This window comes from Ictalurus punctatus, chromosome 10 (assembly GCF_001660625.3).
Source record: "Ictalurus punctatus breed USDA103 chromosome 10, Coco_2.0, whole genome shotgun sequence".
In the NCBI taxonomy this organism is placed as follows: Eukaryota; Metazoa; Chordata; class Actinopteri; order Siluriformes; family Ictaluridae; genus Ictalurus; species Ictalurus punctatus.
In genome coordinates, this window is record NC_030425.2 from 25,843,268 (window position 1) to 25,863,438 (window position 20,171).

The 20,171-nt window shown below is 40.3% G+C and overlaps 1 protein-coding gene and 1 long non-coding RNA gene across 3 annotated transcripts in view; one reads left to right on the plus strand and one right to left on the minus strand.

The window, feature by feature from the left end:
- sptbn1 (spectrin, beta, non-erythrocytic 1) overlaps positions 1–20,171 on the plus strand; it is an 83,782-nt gene that overhangs the window by 33,430 nt on the left and 30,181 nt on the right. The window contains exons 1-2 of one of the 2 annotated variants that reach the window (XM_017477949.3): positions 2,540–3,177; positions 14,569–14,720. In XM_017477949.3, the coding sequence (XP_017333438.1) occupies positions 3,063–3,177; positions 14,569–14,720 (267 nt within the window). In that variant the 5' untranslated portion in view covers positions 2,540–3,062. Of the gene's footprint in view, positions 1–2,539; positions 3,178–14,568; positions 14,721–20,171 lie in introns of those variants that run through there. The other variant, XM_017477948.3, reaches the window with a different exon arrangement.
- Positions 3,186–19,997, minus strand: LOC108270929 (uncharacterized). The gene is made up of 4 exons (XR_006983129.2): positions 19,780–19,997; positions 16,375–17,950; positions 16,213–16,270; positions 3,186–12,812 (listed from the first exon to the last, which is right to left on the minus strand). It is a non-coding gene; the product is annotated as an uncharacterized LOC108270929 (long non-coding RNA).

Consider the following 20,171-nt stretch of genomic DNA (forward strand, 5'->3'; position numbering starts at 1 on the left):
GGCCCTGTTTACACTAGTGCGTTTTTGTTTTAAAATAAAAACGATCCTCGGTCGCACTGGCGTTTCCGCTGTGTTTCAGAAACGATCTCTGTCCACACTACACGAGCAAATACGCATGTCACATGACCATTCATGCACACTGGGCATGCACATACAAGTGTAAACAGGAAGTTGGTTGCTAGTCACCGGCAAACACAACAAACTGGTGTTCCATGTAGGGCTTACGCCGATTTCTTTAATCCTAGCTCGCCTCTTGCGCACGTAGGCAGCTGCAGTATTATAAAATACAGAATTTAACTGTACAATGGCTGCTAAGAATGACCACAAAGCCAGCAAAGCTTGCGGTTCAGTCTCCGTGTTGTTGTGTATACGATCAAGGTAGCGTAATGGTCATATGGTAGGGGCTTGACGACTCAGTGAAGGATATTCAGTGATCCAGAAGACCCAATCGGGGCGAATGTGGGCGAAGCCACGCCTACGTTTTCAAAAGTCTTCGTTTTGATCCGTTTACACTGAAATGCATGCCCGGAGATTTCAAACTAAAACAGGGTCTTCGGTGTTTCCAAAAGTCTCCGTTTTCGAGGGTGGAAAACGGCGGAGTAGTGTAGACAACAGGCGTAACTGTAGCAACAGTTATGCGTTTTAAAGCGAAAACGCGTTAGTGTAAACAGGGCCTGATACTGGAGATTCCTTCCATCAATATTAAATAAGCATAGACTCACAGAACATGTCACTACAGCAATGAGTACACATGGTTTTGTTTTGTAAAATGTTTGAAAAAAAATATGTAAGTTATCACTGATTTTTTTATATAATGTTAGCTGGCTAGATTGTGGATTTTTGGTGCTTGGACAGAGCAAACAAAAGACAAGCATTCAAGGAGCCAGTTTCTATTCCCCGTTGTGTAACTTGAAAACGTGGAGGTCAAAAATGACGTAACTCCCAGTTCTAAATTCCCACTTCCAATGTGACGTTGAAAGGAGCAATATTACATACATCATGCCATGTTTTTTTTTTTTTTTAATTTTATTTAAATGCAGCTTGTTCTTTAAACTCCATTGTATGATACAACTCTGTTTAACTTTCTTCAATTGTTTCTTCAAGCTTCACTGCAAAAATGAGTATAGACAGTTATTGCTATTTTTAATGAGAACTCCCCTTCAATAGCAATTTTGCCTTTTTAAATGAAGCGAACAGCTGCACTGAGTGTCTATCTCATGTTCCAGGAAACGTCCCCTCCCTTCTCTACTCAAAGTGAAAGGAGAAGAACATAAAAACACATCTCTGACTGTTACTTCTCAAAGCCCTATGAGAAATCATTCCACAGCTAATAGTCAGATGCAACAGAAAACAGAAGGGCACAGGGAGGTCAAAAAAGATCAGTGATGCCTGCAGGGGTGTGGAGAACACGTGGGTAACTTGTGACTGCCCGCTGACACAACCACAAGTATTTCTCTATAATATTCCTCAAAGCCATTGAGTCAGGCCAGATCTTGCGGCTGAAATCCCATGGTCCATAAACTATGGTGCGTATTGTGTTATGGGAAAAATGAAATATGCTCACGGGGGGTCATTTTTGTACCACATATTATTCCTGCTACATGTCCTCTATATCCCGAGGAATTCTTATCAATATTAAAGGATGAGACCCGCTCAACGGTATAACTCTAACGAGGAGATTGATATGAGTCAAGGTTTCATGTGGTATTCCTGTTAAATGTTCAAATAAGTCCAACGAAGTTATGCCCCAGAATAAATCTCAGCCCTTTTTTTTTCTACGATCGCTCTCTTCATCCACTAGTGCGTAACAAGACCCGACTGTGCTCTGTGTCGAGGTCCAAGTTAGGTCCCATTAGGGGACAGAGAGCAGACAGGATGCTTAGGGAGACATTCATCATCAGCTCATCAATCATAAGGAAATTTTCCTTCTGTGATTTATTCTAGTGAGAACAGCCAAGGCCTGGAGTAGCCCCCAGACTACAGGCCTAAGACACAAGAGCTAGTGCTCTCAGAGGAAGTGTGCTACATATTTACTTACTCGACAGACTCACTTGGAAGTCCACACACATGTATGCAGAGGTGGAGCCTTTCCCTTTGCATTTGTGCAAACGGAAGTGCGACAGGAAAGGTGGTGGTGGGGGGGGGGGGGGGGGGGTGACGGTTGACTGCTCGAGCAGGATGTTTGCAAATGAGCTTTTAGACGGGACATTGGTTGCCCTGCCATCCCAAAAAGGGCTTTTAGCATTTCTTGTGGCAACACATCCATTCATCAAGCTTCCGAAACAACAATGCAGGGAAACTGAATGTTATCCTGTTCCATTTCTACCCCTTCTCTTCACTGGAGGCTTGGTACAGTCCTCCTCCTCATTCTCCTTCTCCTTGTTCGCTCCACCTACTGCCCGCCTTTATGGTAATGAGGGCAGTGAGATCACTGCTAAACACTCAGGCAACGGCAGGGCCTCTGGTGAAATTACAACCCCGAGTCCTCCTCCCACCCACCACCTCCGCCTAGTCTGGCCCAACAAAGGTGCGCTGTGCTGGAGGGAAGCCCTTTCATTGGCCTGCTTCTGTTCACGTCCTCTCTAACGCCGAAATGATTTTGTGGTCCTCACATTGTAGCCCACTTTTCCTCGGAGAGAGGCTTGACTGAGGAAGAGCCGAGTAAGGGACGGATGGTGGGTGTGTGCGTGCTTAACCGTGGGGGGAGAGGCCACATTTGAATGGTCAGGGAGGGAAGACAGATTGAGAACAATCAGAGGAGACGCATGCTTCCCTCCTCCTCCTTCTCCTCCTCCTCCTTCTCCTCTCTGGAACAGATCCTGCTGTGTTGACTATTTCTCAAGTATTAGACTGGAATAAAGCTCCAACGGACCAGTTCCCAAGTCGTCTGGATTTCTTTATTGTTCACTTCTGGGAAAGGGAACAAACCTGAGTTTGAAGGAGGGAAGAAATCCTGGTGAATCTTTTCTTTGTTTTCTTGCTTCCCTCCATTTTTGGCACTCTTGCTTTTCCGTGGTTTGCCAGGAGTTTGGGAGTTCTGGATCCCGTTTGAGTAAGGGAACATGGAGACAGACTGGGGGTCTGGGGGGGCCGAGGATCTCTATCATGGATCTGGCTATTCGTCTCAGATGCCCTTCAACTACAACCAGCTAGAGGGACGTTTCAAACAGCTGCAAGGTAAGACTGCTCTTGCAGGTCGGGCTCGGTTGTTTACAGCCGTTGCCATGTGTTCGTGCTCAAATGACTTAAGTGAACATGGTCTTACTGAGGTACTGTTTTCTAATTTAAGACATGGGATCGAAAGGAGCAACCTTGGAACATGTCTTGCTGTTTTTCTATCTCTGCTGGCTCATAATCCTAGAAGGAAGGAGGGGTTGAGGGGTGAGGTAGATTTGTCTGATGCTTTCCTTGGATCAGTCTAGGAGAGGATGAGTTTCAGACAGGATTAGTAAGAAAGCCAAGACAGAAAAAAAAAAATTGTCTTCCGTGTATGTACGAGTTTCATTACAAACGTTCCAAGACTACGTTGGACTCCCCCTCCTCCCTAAAGCAAAAGCAAATACACAGGGTAGTCTGAATGGGTCCGTCATGCACAACAATGGCAAGCCGAGGATGGTGGGAGCGGTTGTTTTTGTTCAGCCTGCCTGTAGTATTTGTGGTTCATGGTACCAGTGGTGTCCTTAACCATATGCGATATATATGGCTTTACTCTTGAACAACATTCTATTCAACAAGACACAGGAAAGAAACAAAAGAGCTACTTTTTTTTAGTGCTACTGTCCTTTTGTTGTCACTGAGTGATGAAATGGCAGCAGCAGTGACTATGTTTGGTAGTCATAAAAGCTTAAGAGCTGAATTTAATGTGTCAAAAAGGTCAGTCAGAGTGGAAGGAAATTTAAATAATTGTATCATTTTGTCATATCTAGACAAGTAGATCCCTTATGATAATGGTACGATGATTATGATGCAGCCAAGCTGGACTGAACAGTGGGAGTGCTCCAGTCAGTCTGACACACTCATACACACACTTTTTTTTTTTGGCTTTTTGCTTTTCACGACTTTGTCCTTGAATTGGTTTGTCTTTTACGTCTATGTATAACTTCACCGAAACTGGAGCACTACCATTATTGTTTTTTTTTGTTTTGTTTTGTTTTTTTAAAATCAGCATTTTCTATTGAATAGACACATTAACTGAGTCTGTGTACAAAGTCCATCTGAGATACAATTATTATTATTTTTTTTAAATAAATCTGATCCTTTAGTTGGAAATGTATTTATTAGTACTGAGCTCAGTTTAGAGGAGGGATCCGAATTGTGCAAGCTCAAGAACTGTGTCCGGTCTACTTTCAGAGCTAAAGATCACACCAGGAAAGAGCTGGACAGATGACTCTCTCTTGGTAATCAGTAAACCATGCACTCGCCCTGTCCCAAATCATAAAGCACTTAACGACAGGAAACTTAAAGACTGAAAGACGACGACTTGACCTTTCATCTCTGACATACTGTACCTCTTTGAGAGCACTCTAGTGTGTTGGCCCTTTATACTCAGTCATACAAACGTATATTCTCAGGAAAGATATACTGATTTGTTTAATCATGCATAAATATATTAAAATTTACCCTTGACTTGGTGCGCTGAATATTACTACACAGTTAGAAAAGATCCTAAGCTTCGCTAACACTTTCCCCAGACTCTCAGGACAGTATATATCAGCCAAGACAAATGGGCCATATCTACTTCTATTGCCAACATGTAGAAACAAACCAGAGCATCCCAGACAGTGTATAATGCACACGGCTGGCCTACAGCTTACAGGTCGCACAAGGGAAAATCCGGATTATTCTGGATATGTGTGCAACCATAACAACTTCATAACAAAATTGAATTATGAATATTTCTTGGATGGCTCCACTTGGACGATGGGTGTGTCCAATTAACTCTTTACTGGAACAGTTTAAAAAAGATAAACTACCAAAAACGCTTCTATTATGGAAAAGAAATGCAAATTGTTGCTTATACTGCCAATCGCTAGACAATAGAGTGCTACAAAAATGATGCATTTTTGTAGGCCAACCCAGAAGTTAGCATCACCTTGGTTCCCTCGACAAAAATCCAGTAGGATGTTTCCATCAATTATTTTAGTGCTAAAATGCTAACTCATTTCCGGGTTTTAGGACTCATTTTTGCAGAACTCTATTCAAGTGGCGCAACAGAAAAGTGTTCCTATCATTGAGAGATGACAATTTCATGGCCGGAAGTCCAAGAGAGAGAACTGCAAACCATGGAATTACTGTCTCCCCTGTCAATCAGAGTGACAGCTGTGTGCATCTGTGAGCTTGTGTATGCAGAAGAGGGCAGTTAGTATTTTCCTACAAGTGCTCAGTTTCCTGTGACATAGAATGCGAGCTAGCTAGTGGGAGCGAATTGGCCAAAATCCTGATTTGGGGGTAAAAAAAGTGTGACAGGTCAGTGACTGGGTGTTTATATACAGTATATAGAACAAAGGATTCATCAAGGTTTCTTTCTATGGTTAATAGATTTCTTTCTAAACGATTTCTGCTTGGAACCTTTTCTGAAAACTCTCTGGTGTAGGGTTCTACATCATCTACATGTCTGAAATGTCTGTAATATATGACATTTAAAGTCACTGAGATCCACTATGGAAATTTACACAACCTTTTTAGGGAAAAAAATGACATTCTTTTACTGGAGGAAGACCCTATCAAGACGGTTCTATAGTTATCTTTAAACTTCTTTATCTTTCAGATGAAAAAATAAATTCTGGTAGATTTAAAAATAAATTATATTTCACAAAGAAACGGTACGAACCCCATAGAACCTCAAGGGATGAACCAAAGTACCCTTTCCAGTGCATATATTTTAGTTTTCATGATAATGTGAATCAACAGTCCTTGTTAGCGGACTAGGACTTTTAGAGCCTCCTGGAGATGCCTCAGCTGTTCTTCTGCGAGCATGCTGTGGGGGATCTTCCAGGATCCATGTTGAAGCCCTCCACATGCAGCCCTGCCAGTCCGCCACTTCTTGCAGCCTGGCTCAGTCCATGGCCGTCTGTTCAGCTGTTGGCGGGGCCATGGTCTCCGAGCACAGACACAGAACTCTAGAAGATTCTCTGTCAGCCTAAGGCATGTTATGTGTGTGCCGAGTTCCCAGCCTTTTTCCCAGCATGATTTACTCAGTGGGTGTCATGGCCTGTCTGTGCAGTCTGACCCTTTGCTCCAGCAATGGAGAAACAGTTGAATGGAGTTGTTAGTGTCACCGGTGGAAGTGACTCAAAGAAACAGAATGGAGCTGTTTGAGCCTTGGCTGTGAAGCAGCATGAGTGGGAAAATGGCGAGGTGAAAATCTGCTTTGTGTGTGAAAGAAAGTGAGAACGAACCCAAACGAAAAACGAATGGAGACGCCAGGCGGAATCAGCGCTCCATTTGCTCCATTGTGGAGAGACAAGAGTGAGCAGAACTTTCATTTTGCTTTCGCTGAAGCATGCATTAACAGAACATCGTGTTTGCTGAACTCTCCAGAGCAGCAGAGCATGAAAACTATACCGAAGTGTTCTGCTTTCTTAACAGTGTGAAATATTATTTCTATTTCTATTAAGTGGCATTGCACAGACATACCAGGAAAAATTTTCTCCACCACATAAGAGCACAACTCACCACTTAACGGACCGTGCACAAGAACACTATATCATGTCCACACTTGGTGTAGTAAAGTGCAGCTAAGAGTGAAATTCAAGCCGCTCCATGTGTCTATCGCTATACCGTGATTGTGATTCTACACGTCTCACCTGAAGTTTTATTTCCGTATGCTACAATTAAACGTCAAAACACCCATGCGGTTTTCCCTGCTGATGACAGTGGTGCAGAAACCAGTATTGAAATAACAATACCGTGCAACCTTAGTACCAGCATACATTCAACATGGAATTCGCTTTTAGTCTTGGATCATTGGGTCAACCAAAACAATGATGCAATTCATACTCAATAACAGCGGTAATGCAGCCCAATGCAAATCGTTTCAGTTACCACCCTGAAGTTGATCATTTTCCTAGAACAGCATGTTTTCGTTTTTTCATGGTAATGTTGAATCTTATAGACAATTTGCCCTTGTCACTTACGTTATAGCAGCTATAAACATTCCTCTTTGAAGTTACTAAGGCAAAAAGCCTCACTGGTTATCAAGAAAGTGCGAAAGGTAAACGTAAACGTCTCTGTCCTGAAGTCCTTCATGTAAGGAAAACTTTACCTCTGAGTTTTACAAAGCGCTGACACTGGAGATGTTAAATAAACATCTCCTTACAGAAAAACGCATGCCGCCCGCTATACGACTCCTGCTATACGATTAGGACAAACGATAACGTATTAGAAGAGAACAAGAGCATTACTCGAAGACTTGCAGCCAGAACTACTGTCAGAGCTGCTATTACAGAAAATGAATCAACACCTTTTGACCAATCAGAATCCAGCATTCAACAGCACCATGGTATAATACCATTTAACTCTCTTACTTGTTCCTGCATGTCAGCCCAGCCTAGTGGAATACCTTTTCAAACAAATTTTGGCCTAATTAATCGCAGCTGAACGTGCAGTGACACATCGTAATCCAGGAACCTGACCAGCAGCGCCGTGTTCCTCACAAGACTGCCGTTTTCCCACTGAGACGTCTTCCTTCCCTCATTTATATTCTTTGAGAAGTGAGTGCCAATGTTTCTCGCTGCAAGAGCTGCCGGTTTGTCATGTTTAATATGGAAGGCAAATATACAGTACAGTACAATGTTAACATAATCTAGTGACTCGTGGAAAACACGAGCGTGTACATATTTGGTCTAGTATTTTAGAGAAAAGGGATCATTTTAGATGATATGCATGTATTATTCTGTCTGTCGAGTCGGATCTTTTGTTCCAAACGCATAGACGAGTCCTCTTTTTGTTTCGCTTTTTTCAATTCATTTTGGACCTACGCACAGAAGTTGAAAAGGAGACCGCTCCTGAACACGATGCTGTGACCTCATTGGCCCTCATCACGTATTTAACACACATGACGTCTAAGGAATTTCGTTCTGCCGAGTCTCAGGATGCGGATACATCCCAGAGAAAGAGAGGGAAAGGAAGTCATTTCTGGACTGCACACACACATACACAAGCACAAACACACACTCCTCCTTTAATCTGCCTTGCATTTCAATTTGCATGGTCTTCCTTTTTTTTTTTTTTTTTAGCATTGAGTCCATCCAGGGATTTTTCTGTGTATGGGTGTGGTTTGTTTGGCTATAGTCAATAAATCAATACGCTTTGTAATCATTATAGCCATGCTGAGACACCGCTGTCCAATCTGCCTAGAGACTAACCTTTTGTTCTCAGCGTCAGTACACTGAGCACAAGGTGACCCAAAATGTTCATGAAAGGTCATCATGGTGAAAATTTTGGGTTTCATGTAATAATTACACAAGGATTTTTAATATTGGATTTTTATGATAAAGTTTTTTTTTTTCAATGAGCTCTTTTATCAGGTACATACGCTGCTACTCAAAACATTTTGAACCCCTGGAGTTCCTTATGTTTTATTACAGACCCACAGACCAAACAAAATGATACAGAATTAAATAGAGGAAACTAAGTCTTATTAACTGCTTGCTCTCAAAGTCTAAATGAGTGCTTTATTTAAATCTGTTGTGCCTATAGATTATAAACTCCTAGACAGCATTAGTATTAACTGTAAAACGGTGCCTAATTAGAGTGATAAAGTTGTTGGCCTTTTCCAATTAGATTAGATCTAGATGGTTCCAATGAAAAAAGAATTCTAACATTTCTTACTTCATTAAACATTTAACCAAAAACATTTCTCAATTCACTTACACGTTTTCCCGATTCCATTTTTAGCGTATTTAAACAAAAACACAAATGGAATACAATGGAAAATGAGCACCGTACTACCATAGACACCCATCATTGTATATCGTCTAGTTATCAACTTTATCAAGAATCCAGATGGCTTGCTACTGATTTTTTTGCTTCCAAATTGACTGCCGGTTAAATATGTCATTCACTTGACACTGCTAAAAATAGGTTGGTGAATCCAGATAATACGACATGTTTCGACTTAATAACGCAAAGAGTGATTGCGAGATTGACTGTAAAAAAATTGGAAGAGAACTATGAGAACCTCAATCTCACACAAAAAAATGTCTCAAATAGGAGTTGCTGAAGAGTAGGGAAGCGGTGGGGAGGTGGTGGGTGTGTAAACTTTTGTCACAAGTAGAAAAAGAGATGGGAATTTATAGGACGTTAACCAGGAAGAAGGCGTCTTTTTTTTCTCCCAAACTTCAGTAATTTCATAACTCCATGTTCCATCGTTTTTATATTTTTCTTCAGAAACCATATCTAATTCCAGAGCATTTCAACCACTGGTGCTCTCTTTAGACATAAAGTAATATTTACCACGTGGGAGGAGTTTAAAAGAACAAAGTCATGTTTATTGTGAAAGGGTCCTAACGTCTCAGCGGGGCGGATTTTAATGGTGGAGCGTTGGAGAAAGAGAGGGATGTGTTTACCTAAGGGTAGGACCAGATGCTGGCGCATTCCTGTGGCCTTCCCTGGGGTTGGGGACGGGGGCTGAGGGGAGGAACACTGCCGCCATTGTTCCCTTACCCACAATCCCAAGGGGGCTCTGCAAGCATCAGCACGGGTGTTATCGGTTTACAGTAAAGCCACAGTGTAGAGCGATCACACTGAAACTAGGTAACTGTGTGAGATCTAAGGTAAGGGAAGGGTGGGCGATTATGAAATGTTGTCATTATGGTGATAAATTATATTGAAAAACAATCAACAGTGGGGTGGTGGGGTGAAAACGACTTACTGTTACCATCTCAGAGTTGATTATTTACCAATAACAGTACACCCTGAAATGTCATTTTTATATATATATTCCGAATAATCGGATGGGGGCAAACCTTCCGTTTTTTCATTTATTTAAAATAAAATCCACAAATTGAGTGTTACAAATATAAACTTCAGTCTAAACTTTACACAACTGTTTGTCCAATTATATATGACTGAAAAGAACCCAATAGACACACACACACACACACACACCAGAATATATATTATTCATTTAGGACTGTAGTTTAATTCAGTGCTTTTTGTGCATCCATAAAAAATTATGCATAAATACTTAGATATAAACTAAGTATGTAACTAAGTATATAATCAGTAAACTGAAGAAAGTAATTGTCAGTGACTCTGGGTGGCTGCTGAAGCTAGCTGCGTCACATTACGTGCGTATGACGTCATGCGCCGTCGACTAGGAAGCGGCTTATACTTCCGGTTAGTAAAAAAACCAGCTAGTTTTCTTTTTTAGATGATGTTACCTTTGTAAAATTCATACACTAGACGGTAGTGTACACAGTGCATAGTGTAAGTGTATAGTATGTCATTCGGGGCGCAACTTTAATATTTAATCTCCGAAGCATGTTTCCGGAACAGAAGTAACGTAGTGAGTAAATGTACCCCGTGCCACACGCAGAGTGACTAAATGATAATGACATTCGTTGACAAAAATTTTCATAATCGATTATTATCGATTTTATTGATTAATTGTCGCAGCTCTAATATATATATACACGTTTATAATTACAATAAATGTTGTGAAACGTCCATAGAACAAGTTAGTTCCTGTTATCACTTATTATAGTAGCTATAACCAGTCATTCCTTTACCAAAATCTCTTTTATCTCCCGAAGTTAATAAGACAAAAAGATTTCGCTTGTCATGTTGCAGAGAAACTGGAAAACGCAAAGTCTAGAGATTATACCTCTGACTGTTACAATGCCGACACTGGAGACTCCTTCCATTAAACCTGAGGATAACGTCAGCATATCAACGATTATACATTTGTCTTTGTTAAATAACAACTATACAAGTCCCTTTTATAGTTGTTACTATAGAATTATTATATTGTATTAGAATTAACATAAACCTATGATTTGCCTTACAGCCAGAACTACTACAGCCAGAGCTCGTCATAGAAAATGAATCAACTTGTGACCAATCAGCTTTGAGAATTCGAGTGCTGTGGTATAAACAACATTAAGCAACTAAAGATGTATTACAGCGAGCGTTGGCTTTCAGCTCAGTGAGATGTTATTTTTTAAATACTCGAACAGGCTTTTAACTGTTTTGCTGTTTGGTCTACTCCGCATCTTGTTATCAAATATCAGGAAAACCTCAATCTCATGACACACATTGTGTAGTCTGAAAAAGCGCAGTGATATTTCCATTTCGGCCACATCGCCCACCCCTTGTCATGTACCTGCTGTAGATGTCAATGCTGTTTAGCTTGGCAGCAGCAGGATAAGAGACCTGGTGTATGTCTGATGCCGTATTCTGAGTGTGATGCAGAACAGGACACCAGCACCATCTTTAAGGTTGTGGTTTTCAACAATAAAACAGTATAATATGCTGGTACCTAGATTTACGAGCTCTACTTTGCTTGTAGTGTAGCACATCAGTACTTTGCCAAAATTATTATTATTATTATTATTATTATTACTATGTTAATATTAGTGGCAGTTCATTATTTCATGGTGTTTGTCTGGTTTGTAATACAGGTCCTCCTGGAGGGCGTTAGAACATATGGAACATATAGACATGGAAAAGTGAGACGCATGGTCAGCACTTTGCACCTTGTGTGTGTGTGTGTGTGTGTGTGTGTGTGTGTGTGTGTACAGAAAACAGAATTGTGTGTGTGTGTGTACAGAAAACAGAACTTTGTGTGTGTGTGTGTGTGTGTGTGTATGTGTGTGCGTGTGTACAGAAAACAGAACTGTGTGTGTGTATGTGTGTGAGTGTGTATGTGGGTCTCAGTTTACAGTTTCCCTATAGCATATCTCTGGCCCTCATATATCGATCACTCCACATTCTATATGTGCTTCACTGCTTGTGTGTGTGAAAGCCAGTCATCTATAACTGTAATGTATATACACACACACACACACACACACACACACACACACACACACACACACACACACACAGTATTAACCGTAACAGTATTAACCATAAGCATTATGACATATTTCTATTTTTATCATGACTATTCATTATTCATGTAAGATAGTTATTATTCATGTAAAAATAATTGTTGCATAATAACTTTATTAATGTTTCGTTTGTAATGTTTAAAAATGCATATTTCACATTTTATATACAATATCAAATAAATCCTTAATAAAAGGCCAATTCCTTAATTATTATAAAAGAGCTTTATTATTACTCTATGTTATATATATTTTGTACTCATTGTAGTTGAATGGGGGATATATTAACTGTGTATATTAGTTCACAGTTATCATTTTTATTTATATAATAGTAAAGTTGTAATAATAATAATAATAATAATAATAATAAGACAAAGGAGAAGAAGAATGTTTCAAATGTTTAAAAGCCATTCTGTGTATTTGAATGAGAATATTTGTTATATTTGTAAAAACAAAAAGAATTAAAACTATTTTTTTTATTATTTATTATTATGTAATTTGTTTTCTTTCTTTCTTTTTTTTTTGAGAGGCTTATTTTATTCTCAGCTGTCATCTCTCCATTTGGCTCCGTGCTCTCTGTCCACTCTCTCTGGCAGATGTGCTCTTCCTGTGTTTGCCACTTTTCTATTGTTTGGGGCCGGGCTGTCGGTTACGATGACCCCTGTCACCCTGTCTCTGTTCGGTTTCTCGTTCTCAGTCAAGGAGAGCTGTAGTCATCCTGTCTTCTTTCGAGTGCAGGGGGTCTCATCAGGAAAGACTCTGAAGGGGGGAGAACAATCAAACGAGATGCTTACGTGTGTGCAGGGACAAGGAATGCAATAACAGGAAAATTGGGTGGATTATAAATAAACTCTTCTTTGAATGTTCATGTCCAGGGCCAGAGGTGTGGCGGGACAGCTGTCCTCTGGTTTTATGTGACAAATGCTGTATATAAGGTAGTGAAAGCGCTGTTTATTGGAGAGCAGAGGCATGAGAAAAGACACTGATTTGGTTTTGCATCTGGCTGGTTAGACCTACTTTTAGACTGGGGACAACAACAGAAAAACAGACCAAACCTAAACCTAAATACAGGGTGCCAACACTTACAGTTAAGCCATTTACAATTTTTGACTCATTGATGATACAGGAGATGAAACAGGTCAAGCAAACACAAATAAAATTTGCCTGGTGTAAAAGCTATTCATTGAAAAAGAAAAGACCTAGGATGTGAAACAGGCACGTAGTGGTTACTTTTGCTTCACAATGACTTCATCTAGGTGAACTTTAACCTTTGAATTCACAGACCTTTGTCTTTTGAGCCAATAGAAACCGAATTTGCAGGATTCTGGGCTCTCTGGTTGGTAGGCTGTCCGGTGCACCAATATACACAAGCGGTTTTGTGGTAAAATTCTGCAGCAAACATGTTTTTTTTTTTCTAAAATAGAAATAAACCCATCACAATCCACACCTACTCATACATTAATATTTATAGCATTTGGTAGACGTCCTTATCCAGAGTCATTAACAGAAATGCTTTGTACTCTCCTTCAGAAACATAAGAATAGCATCAAGTTACAGAGGAGTTCATACAACAAGTTGACAGCAACAAAAAGTCAAAGATATTGGTTTTAATTAGTGCTCATTTATTTGCTTAGATATGTAGCTGTTTAGTTATTACTATCTGGCATCTGAAAACTGCAGGCTAGAAGACATAATAGATCAGTTTCCAGGATCCAACAGTGCAGTTTAGAAGGATGACGCATAAATTATGTATCCAAAAGAAATACTGAGGTCCAGTGATGGTGCTTTCAGGTTTTAGCTAGCGTACTCGGACGTGTATGCTAACGTGTTACAAACAAATAAAAATTCCCTTAGTCATGCAACGTTGTTCTATATTTCTGCATAAATATGACCTAAAACATCATCAGATTGTCACACAAGTCCTAAAAGTAGACAAAAGGAACCCAGTTAAACAAATGAGACAAAAATATTATACTTCGTCATTTATTTATTGAGGAAAATGATCCAGTGTTACGTTACTGTGGGTTAAGGTAGTTCAGTGAAAAAATCACTCGTATTACTAACTAAATACCTAATGAATTTTTTTTTTTTACTTTTACTATACGTACGTATAGACATAACATGGAAAACTCTGAAAATTCAGATATAACGATACTAAAAGCAACAGTGATGGTTCGCGACAAGACAGAAACTTCAGAGTGTAAATAAACAAACTATTCTGGAGCTAATGCGAAACCAAAGAGAACAGGAGAAAACAATCAGGGAAGAATCTGGACCAAAACAGAAACCGAAACAAAAGCACATGGCACAAGGGGGAATTCGTGACTGTGGCAAATACTTACATAAGGTGCTTAAAACCTTAAGGAAATGTTGGATAGCAACGGTTGCTAAGCAGTGATTGGAAGAAAACCTTGCCAGTTAGTCCAAATCCAGTTCAAATGTTTGGACGCATTTACAAGATGACAAACACCAGACCTCTATTTCTAACATTCTCCTTTTCCCCCCATTCCTGTAGATGAGCGTGAGGCGGTGCAGAAGAAGACCTTCACAAAATGGGTCAACTCACACCTGGCACGGGTCTCCTGCCGCATCACAGACCTGTACATGGACCTACGGGATGGACGCATGCTCATCAAGCTCCTGGAGGTGCTCTCCGGAGAGAAGCTGGTGAGTTTCCCTTGAACTCCAACACCTGATGATGTCATCTCGCTGGAACATGACCTGATTACAATAATACCAAAATCACTGATGGATTTAAAACTGAGCTCCAGGGCAAGAGCAGGACAAAGCGGTTAGAAAGTACTGATGTGGTTTTGATCTAGTTTGATCTGATTTGTTCGGCTTTTGACACACACTGACAACCTGCTCATAGAGAGTTAAGTTCTGGGCTTCTAAATAAGTGGCGTCATGAAAGGAAAGGCATCCGTTAGCAGTTTGGCGAGGAAAAAGTCTGGTGCCTTCACTTTCACCCCAGATGATTAACTACATGTGTCATCTAATTATACACAGCATAATATCCTGCCTTTTGGCACAGATAGAATAGCTATTCAGAATGGTTATGAACAATGAGCTAGAATAGTCGTCAAAGAAGATGTTTTGTAGTGAGCGCTACGTGAAATCAGTATCCTCAGGTCTACCTTGAATCCAGATCCAAGGTGGGTCTTAAAGTCCCTGTGAAGTGTCTTGAAACGCACAGCATTATTTGATGTGTTGACGTAGTTTCCTCTGAAACAGGAAGTCAGAGTGGGACATAGCGAGTAGCTCCTCCCTCTTTATAAATAGCCAATAGCGTTTGGCTTACCTCAAAGCCCAGGATAAGCCATTTTTGACATTAGTACCATGGACCCAAGCCTGAGCAATAACGATGCATTGGATTCGGCAAGGTGATTTTTATAATGTCGAGGGCGGGACACTTCAGATTCTAGAGAGCATTTGATTGGACAGAAAATCTGCTGAGAAACTGAAGTGCAGATTGATGTCATCAAAACTGTTGATCCTTAACGGTGGTAGTATGAGACTGTAAATTTTGAATGCGTATATTGACCATGGGCAGTGATGTCTCAGTGTCTAAAGGCTCTGCGTTACTGATCAGAAGGTCAGGAGTTCAAGCCCCAGCACTGCCAAGCTACCACTGTTGGGCCCTTGAGCAAGGCTCTTAACCTTCAACTGCTCAGTTGTATAAATGAGATACACGTAAGCCGCTCTGGATAAGGGCGTCTACCAAATGCCATAAATGGAAATGGAATGAAATGGTTTATCTTCTAAATGGGAATTTTGTCATTGTTTTGGAACGCACTAGATTATAGATAACCTTAAGGCTAACATATTCATACTAAAAGCCGCAAAACATGTGCGTATTTCAATACACAATTTTGTTAAACTGCCGAATACATCAGATTCGAACTACATTATGTAATGAATAAAACACTTGACGTCACTGTTACAACAAAGATGATTATGGTAATGCTATAATCTTCATTATGGTTAGCACAGATGCGCAGTCATTTTATTTAGATGGAGATGTTCTCCATCATAGATTTCACATTGTCTGTTGTTAGGTGTTGGCCTTGAAATTTGACACTTGTAGTTAATCTGTTACGTCCGTGTAAAACTTTCTGTTTTGAAATGAGAGAACAAGGGCGAGAGTTCAAAAACTCACTGTATGTTCCTGGAAGTTAGTAAATAATCCCACGTCACCGTTTGGCGTTCATTCTCACCTATAAAATTGCATGAGGAAAAAAGGAAGTTTTAAAAAGTAATCATGTTTTCTAGCTACATTTTCTAGCAAATGTCTGTGAATGATAGCACGTTTGCCTCGCACCTCCGGGGTTGTGGATTCGAATCCCACCTCCACCCTGTGTGCGCAGTTCTTGCATGTTCTCCCTGTGCTTCTGGGGTTTCCTCTGGGTACTCTTCCCCCGGTCCAGAGACATGCATTGTAGGCTCATTGGCATTTCCGAATTGTCCGTAGTGTGTGAATGTGTGTAGGATTGGCACCCCATCCAGGGTGTCCCCCACCTTGTGCCCTGGGATAGGCTCCAGGCTCCCCCGTGACCCCGTGTAGGATAAGCGGTTTGTAAAATGGAAGGATGGATGCTAGCATGGCTAATTATTTAGTAGCTATGAATAGGGCTGAGTATTATAAGTATATAATATCTATATCATGATAAATTACACAATACAATTTTCTTATTTATATCAGAAAATCGTCAGTATTTTTTAATAACAATTACAAATGAATTGGATGCAGTTTATTCAATATTACAATCTTGGACTCAGTCTTTAATGTTTCCTTATGCTAAGGTTAAATAAGTTCCTGTTGAGTTCACAAGTTCCTAATGACATGAAATTACAGCGATCTGTACATATTTCTGGAATACAAAAAACCTGATAAAGCATCTTAATCGTCGTGTGTGAGAGCACTTCAGTCGTGCGAGCACTGAGTACTCACTGAGTACGCGAGCTTCCTTCCTTTTCACTCGCTAAGATCTACACTTGAGTTGTTGAGATTCATGGCTCACTGATAATATTCTGCACGCTCAGGTTACATTGAGTACCAAAACACATGTACTTGCACTCTTTCTGAAAAAAAAACCGAATGGTATTGATGCATCCCCTACTAGTGAGAGTTAAATTGCTAATATTTTGCGTACTGAATTACCGGCACATTCTTTAGTGTAATATACACTATCCTAAGCAAAAAATAACTTTACTGGTTCCCTGCTCAGTGGTTTAGACATTGGACTACTGATCAGATGGTTGTGAGTTCAAATCCCCTCAATGGCTCAGTTGTATGAAAGATAAATATAAGTCGCTCTTGATAAGCGCGTCTGCCAGATGCCATAAATGTAAACTTTATTGTTAATATCGAGTACTTTTTAATAAACTTTAATGATACGATGGATTGGGTGCAATCAGTCCTTCATCCCCACCAACAGTTGAAACGAAACTTACACCACTTGTATGATCTCATCTGCATCGTCACCGGTTTAACCGAAGCGCTATATTCTCTCTAAGTACAACAGAGAGTGATGAAGCTACAACCCTCATATAAGTCACATGTTGAGTAATAGCAGACGTGAGTGCGGCACAGCTGCGTGTAACCGTAGCGTACATCGTTCACATCGTCCTCAAGGTTATTGATTAGATATCTCCTCTCTTAGGCGAACTGCCGAGGAAACACTGTATCCACAAACTCAAGGCTACGCTCAGCATGTCCGAGAGGCTCGCAGCTGGACCTTAAATATATTCTGATAATGTTTGTTTGTTTTTTTACAGTTTCCTTCCTCAGCAGTCGGTTTTTAGTCGTAAGAAAATAAAGGTTGGTAAATAGATGTTGCCGTTTATAGTGATATAGTACTCACATGGCTGTCAGGTTTCCAGGTTTCCCGTGTTAGCTAAAAAAGAAATAAAATACTTGTATGCCTGTTGTTATAGATGTTAATAGTGCTGTACAGTTACTGATCATTTTCCTATACCACAGCAAATTAAACATAATTTTGAATTAATTAATTTAATTAATTAAAGAACGTCATGGTATTTTTTTTTTTATCCATTTATAGTTACATATAATGCTGTGGAACATCTACAAAACAAGGGTCATGGCTTATGAAGCTCCTTCCAATAAATGTTAAAGACAGTAAACTTCTGTTTACTGAAATCTTCACCGTATCACCCCTATATTATTGGATTATACGCTTTCTTTGTTAAATAAAAAAAAACGTTATATTGGAGTGTCCGCTTTTACCATTTTGTCAAATGTTTTGAGCAGAAGTATAATTAGGTTATCATTGGGTGTTTGTCATAAAAAGAAAAGGTCTTTCATGAACACTTTGTTCAAGTCGATGAACCGTAATTACTCATAGAGTGGATAGCAGTAAAAGAAGAAAGTAATTAATGCTGAACAGGAAGCTGCCAAGCCGAGCGAGGTGTCGCTTCACCCATGAGGGCAGGATCAGTTTACACACTGGCGTGATGAGGAAGATGACTCTCGGAAAGCACCTACATTACATCCTGCTGTAGCACTCTGAAGACTTTGTAGTGTTGATATTTAATATGACCATGAAGCAGGTTCGCTCACCTGTAACGGACTAGTTTACATTGCCGCACTTCCTACAACTTAAACACAGAGTCCTTTTGTGTACTTGAGTTTCTGATATACTAAAGAACCAACATTGAGTTGCTCATAGTGACGGGCTTTTTTTATTCTTTACTATATCTATTTTTTTATTCATAAATAAAGTCTGCATTAGTGTCCAGTTTTTCAAGACAGAACCGAAAAAAAGTGCTAAAACACCGTCTACAACATCTATTCCATTTAAAAAATTGAATTCAACATGGCGGCTTGCATGCATTTAGCTAGCTATATAATCTCTCAGAAGTCAGCTCACTAATTGGACCAGAGAAGGTATCAATAAAAAAATAAATCTGCGAAAACATACCCGTTTATGATCTAATGTCTTCAGATGTGTAGCTAGTATCTGGTCCAATGAGATGGCTTCAGCTAAATTATCGATGTTTATTGTTATTGTTTTTTTTTTAAAATTGTTGAAATACTTCGCTAGGTCCACAACCCTTGGGTCTTGGTTCGCCATCTTACAACCCCATGATACAGGTCATATAGTGCATTAGAGTGTAGAAGGCATTATTATTTTACCCTCTGTATTACTCAAACTATATATAGAGAGCAGAAATCCATTTGGGATACAGCCTATTCTCCGGACTAAAGATCACCCCTACCATAGAAACAAACTAAAAGTAGTTGGTTGTCATCAACCAACTGGCGTCCTTGCTATCTGGTGGTGCATGAGTGTAGCAGTCAGAACATTCTTAAACATTTAACCTTGTTTAAAACATTACCCAGTTTTGGAATCTGAGGTGCGTACTAGCCTGATCATGCATGACTGGAAATAATTAATCCAAGATGGCTGCTTAGTGGTATAAGAACTTTGATGAGATCTTTATCTAGACCCTCCTCCTATAAATGTCAACCATCATCATTTTAGCTAACAGTCTGTTATCTGTTATCTAATTGTAATTTAATGTTATTGGCTATCGCTTCCAGCGTCTTTAGTGGCTCTACTGAAAAGTGCTGATGTCATCGTAGAGCCGCCATACTGCACTGCTATCTACCTGCTGTGTGTCTGTAAGCCATGTGCATTTCAAAAAGACACAATGCCACAGCAGTATGTGTGTGTGAGTGATTGTCTGTAGGAGGCCTCCTTACCAACTCAGCACAGACAAGGACGATACCACCCACACCTCTGAAGTAGGGGTATAGAAAGCAAAACGCTGTCCGTTCTCTCTGTGTAGCATCCTAGCATATTTCCGCCACCTCATCTAACTCTCTCCTTGTGGATCACGTGCCGTTTGAAATACTCGTCAGGATCCGTCCTTAAGGGACTTGTAGCAGCCACGACCCCCCCCCCCCCCCCCCCCCCCACACACACACACACCATCCCCCACATCAAGCCACCGTTATTTCATTCCCTCTCTCTCTCTCCAGACGCAGCGACCACGCCTCAGTACAAAGTCTCCTCCCGTACATCATATCCCAGCGCAGACGCCTCTGACGCCGCCCGGTTACTCATTCACTCGCACACGCTGATAGAGTCGTTT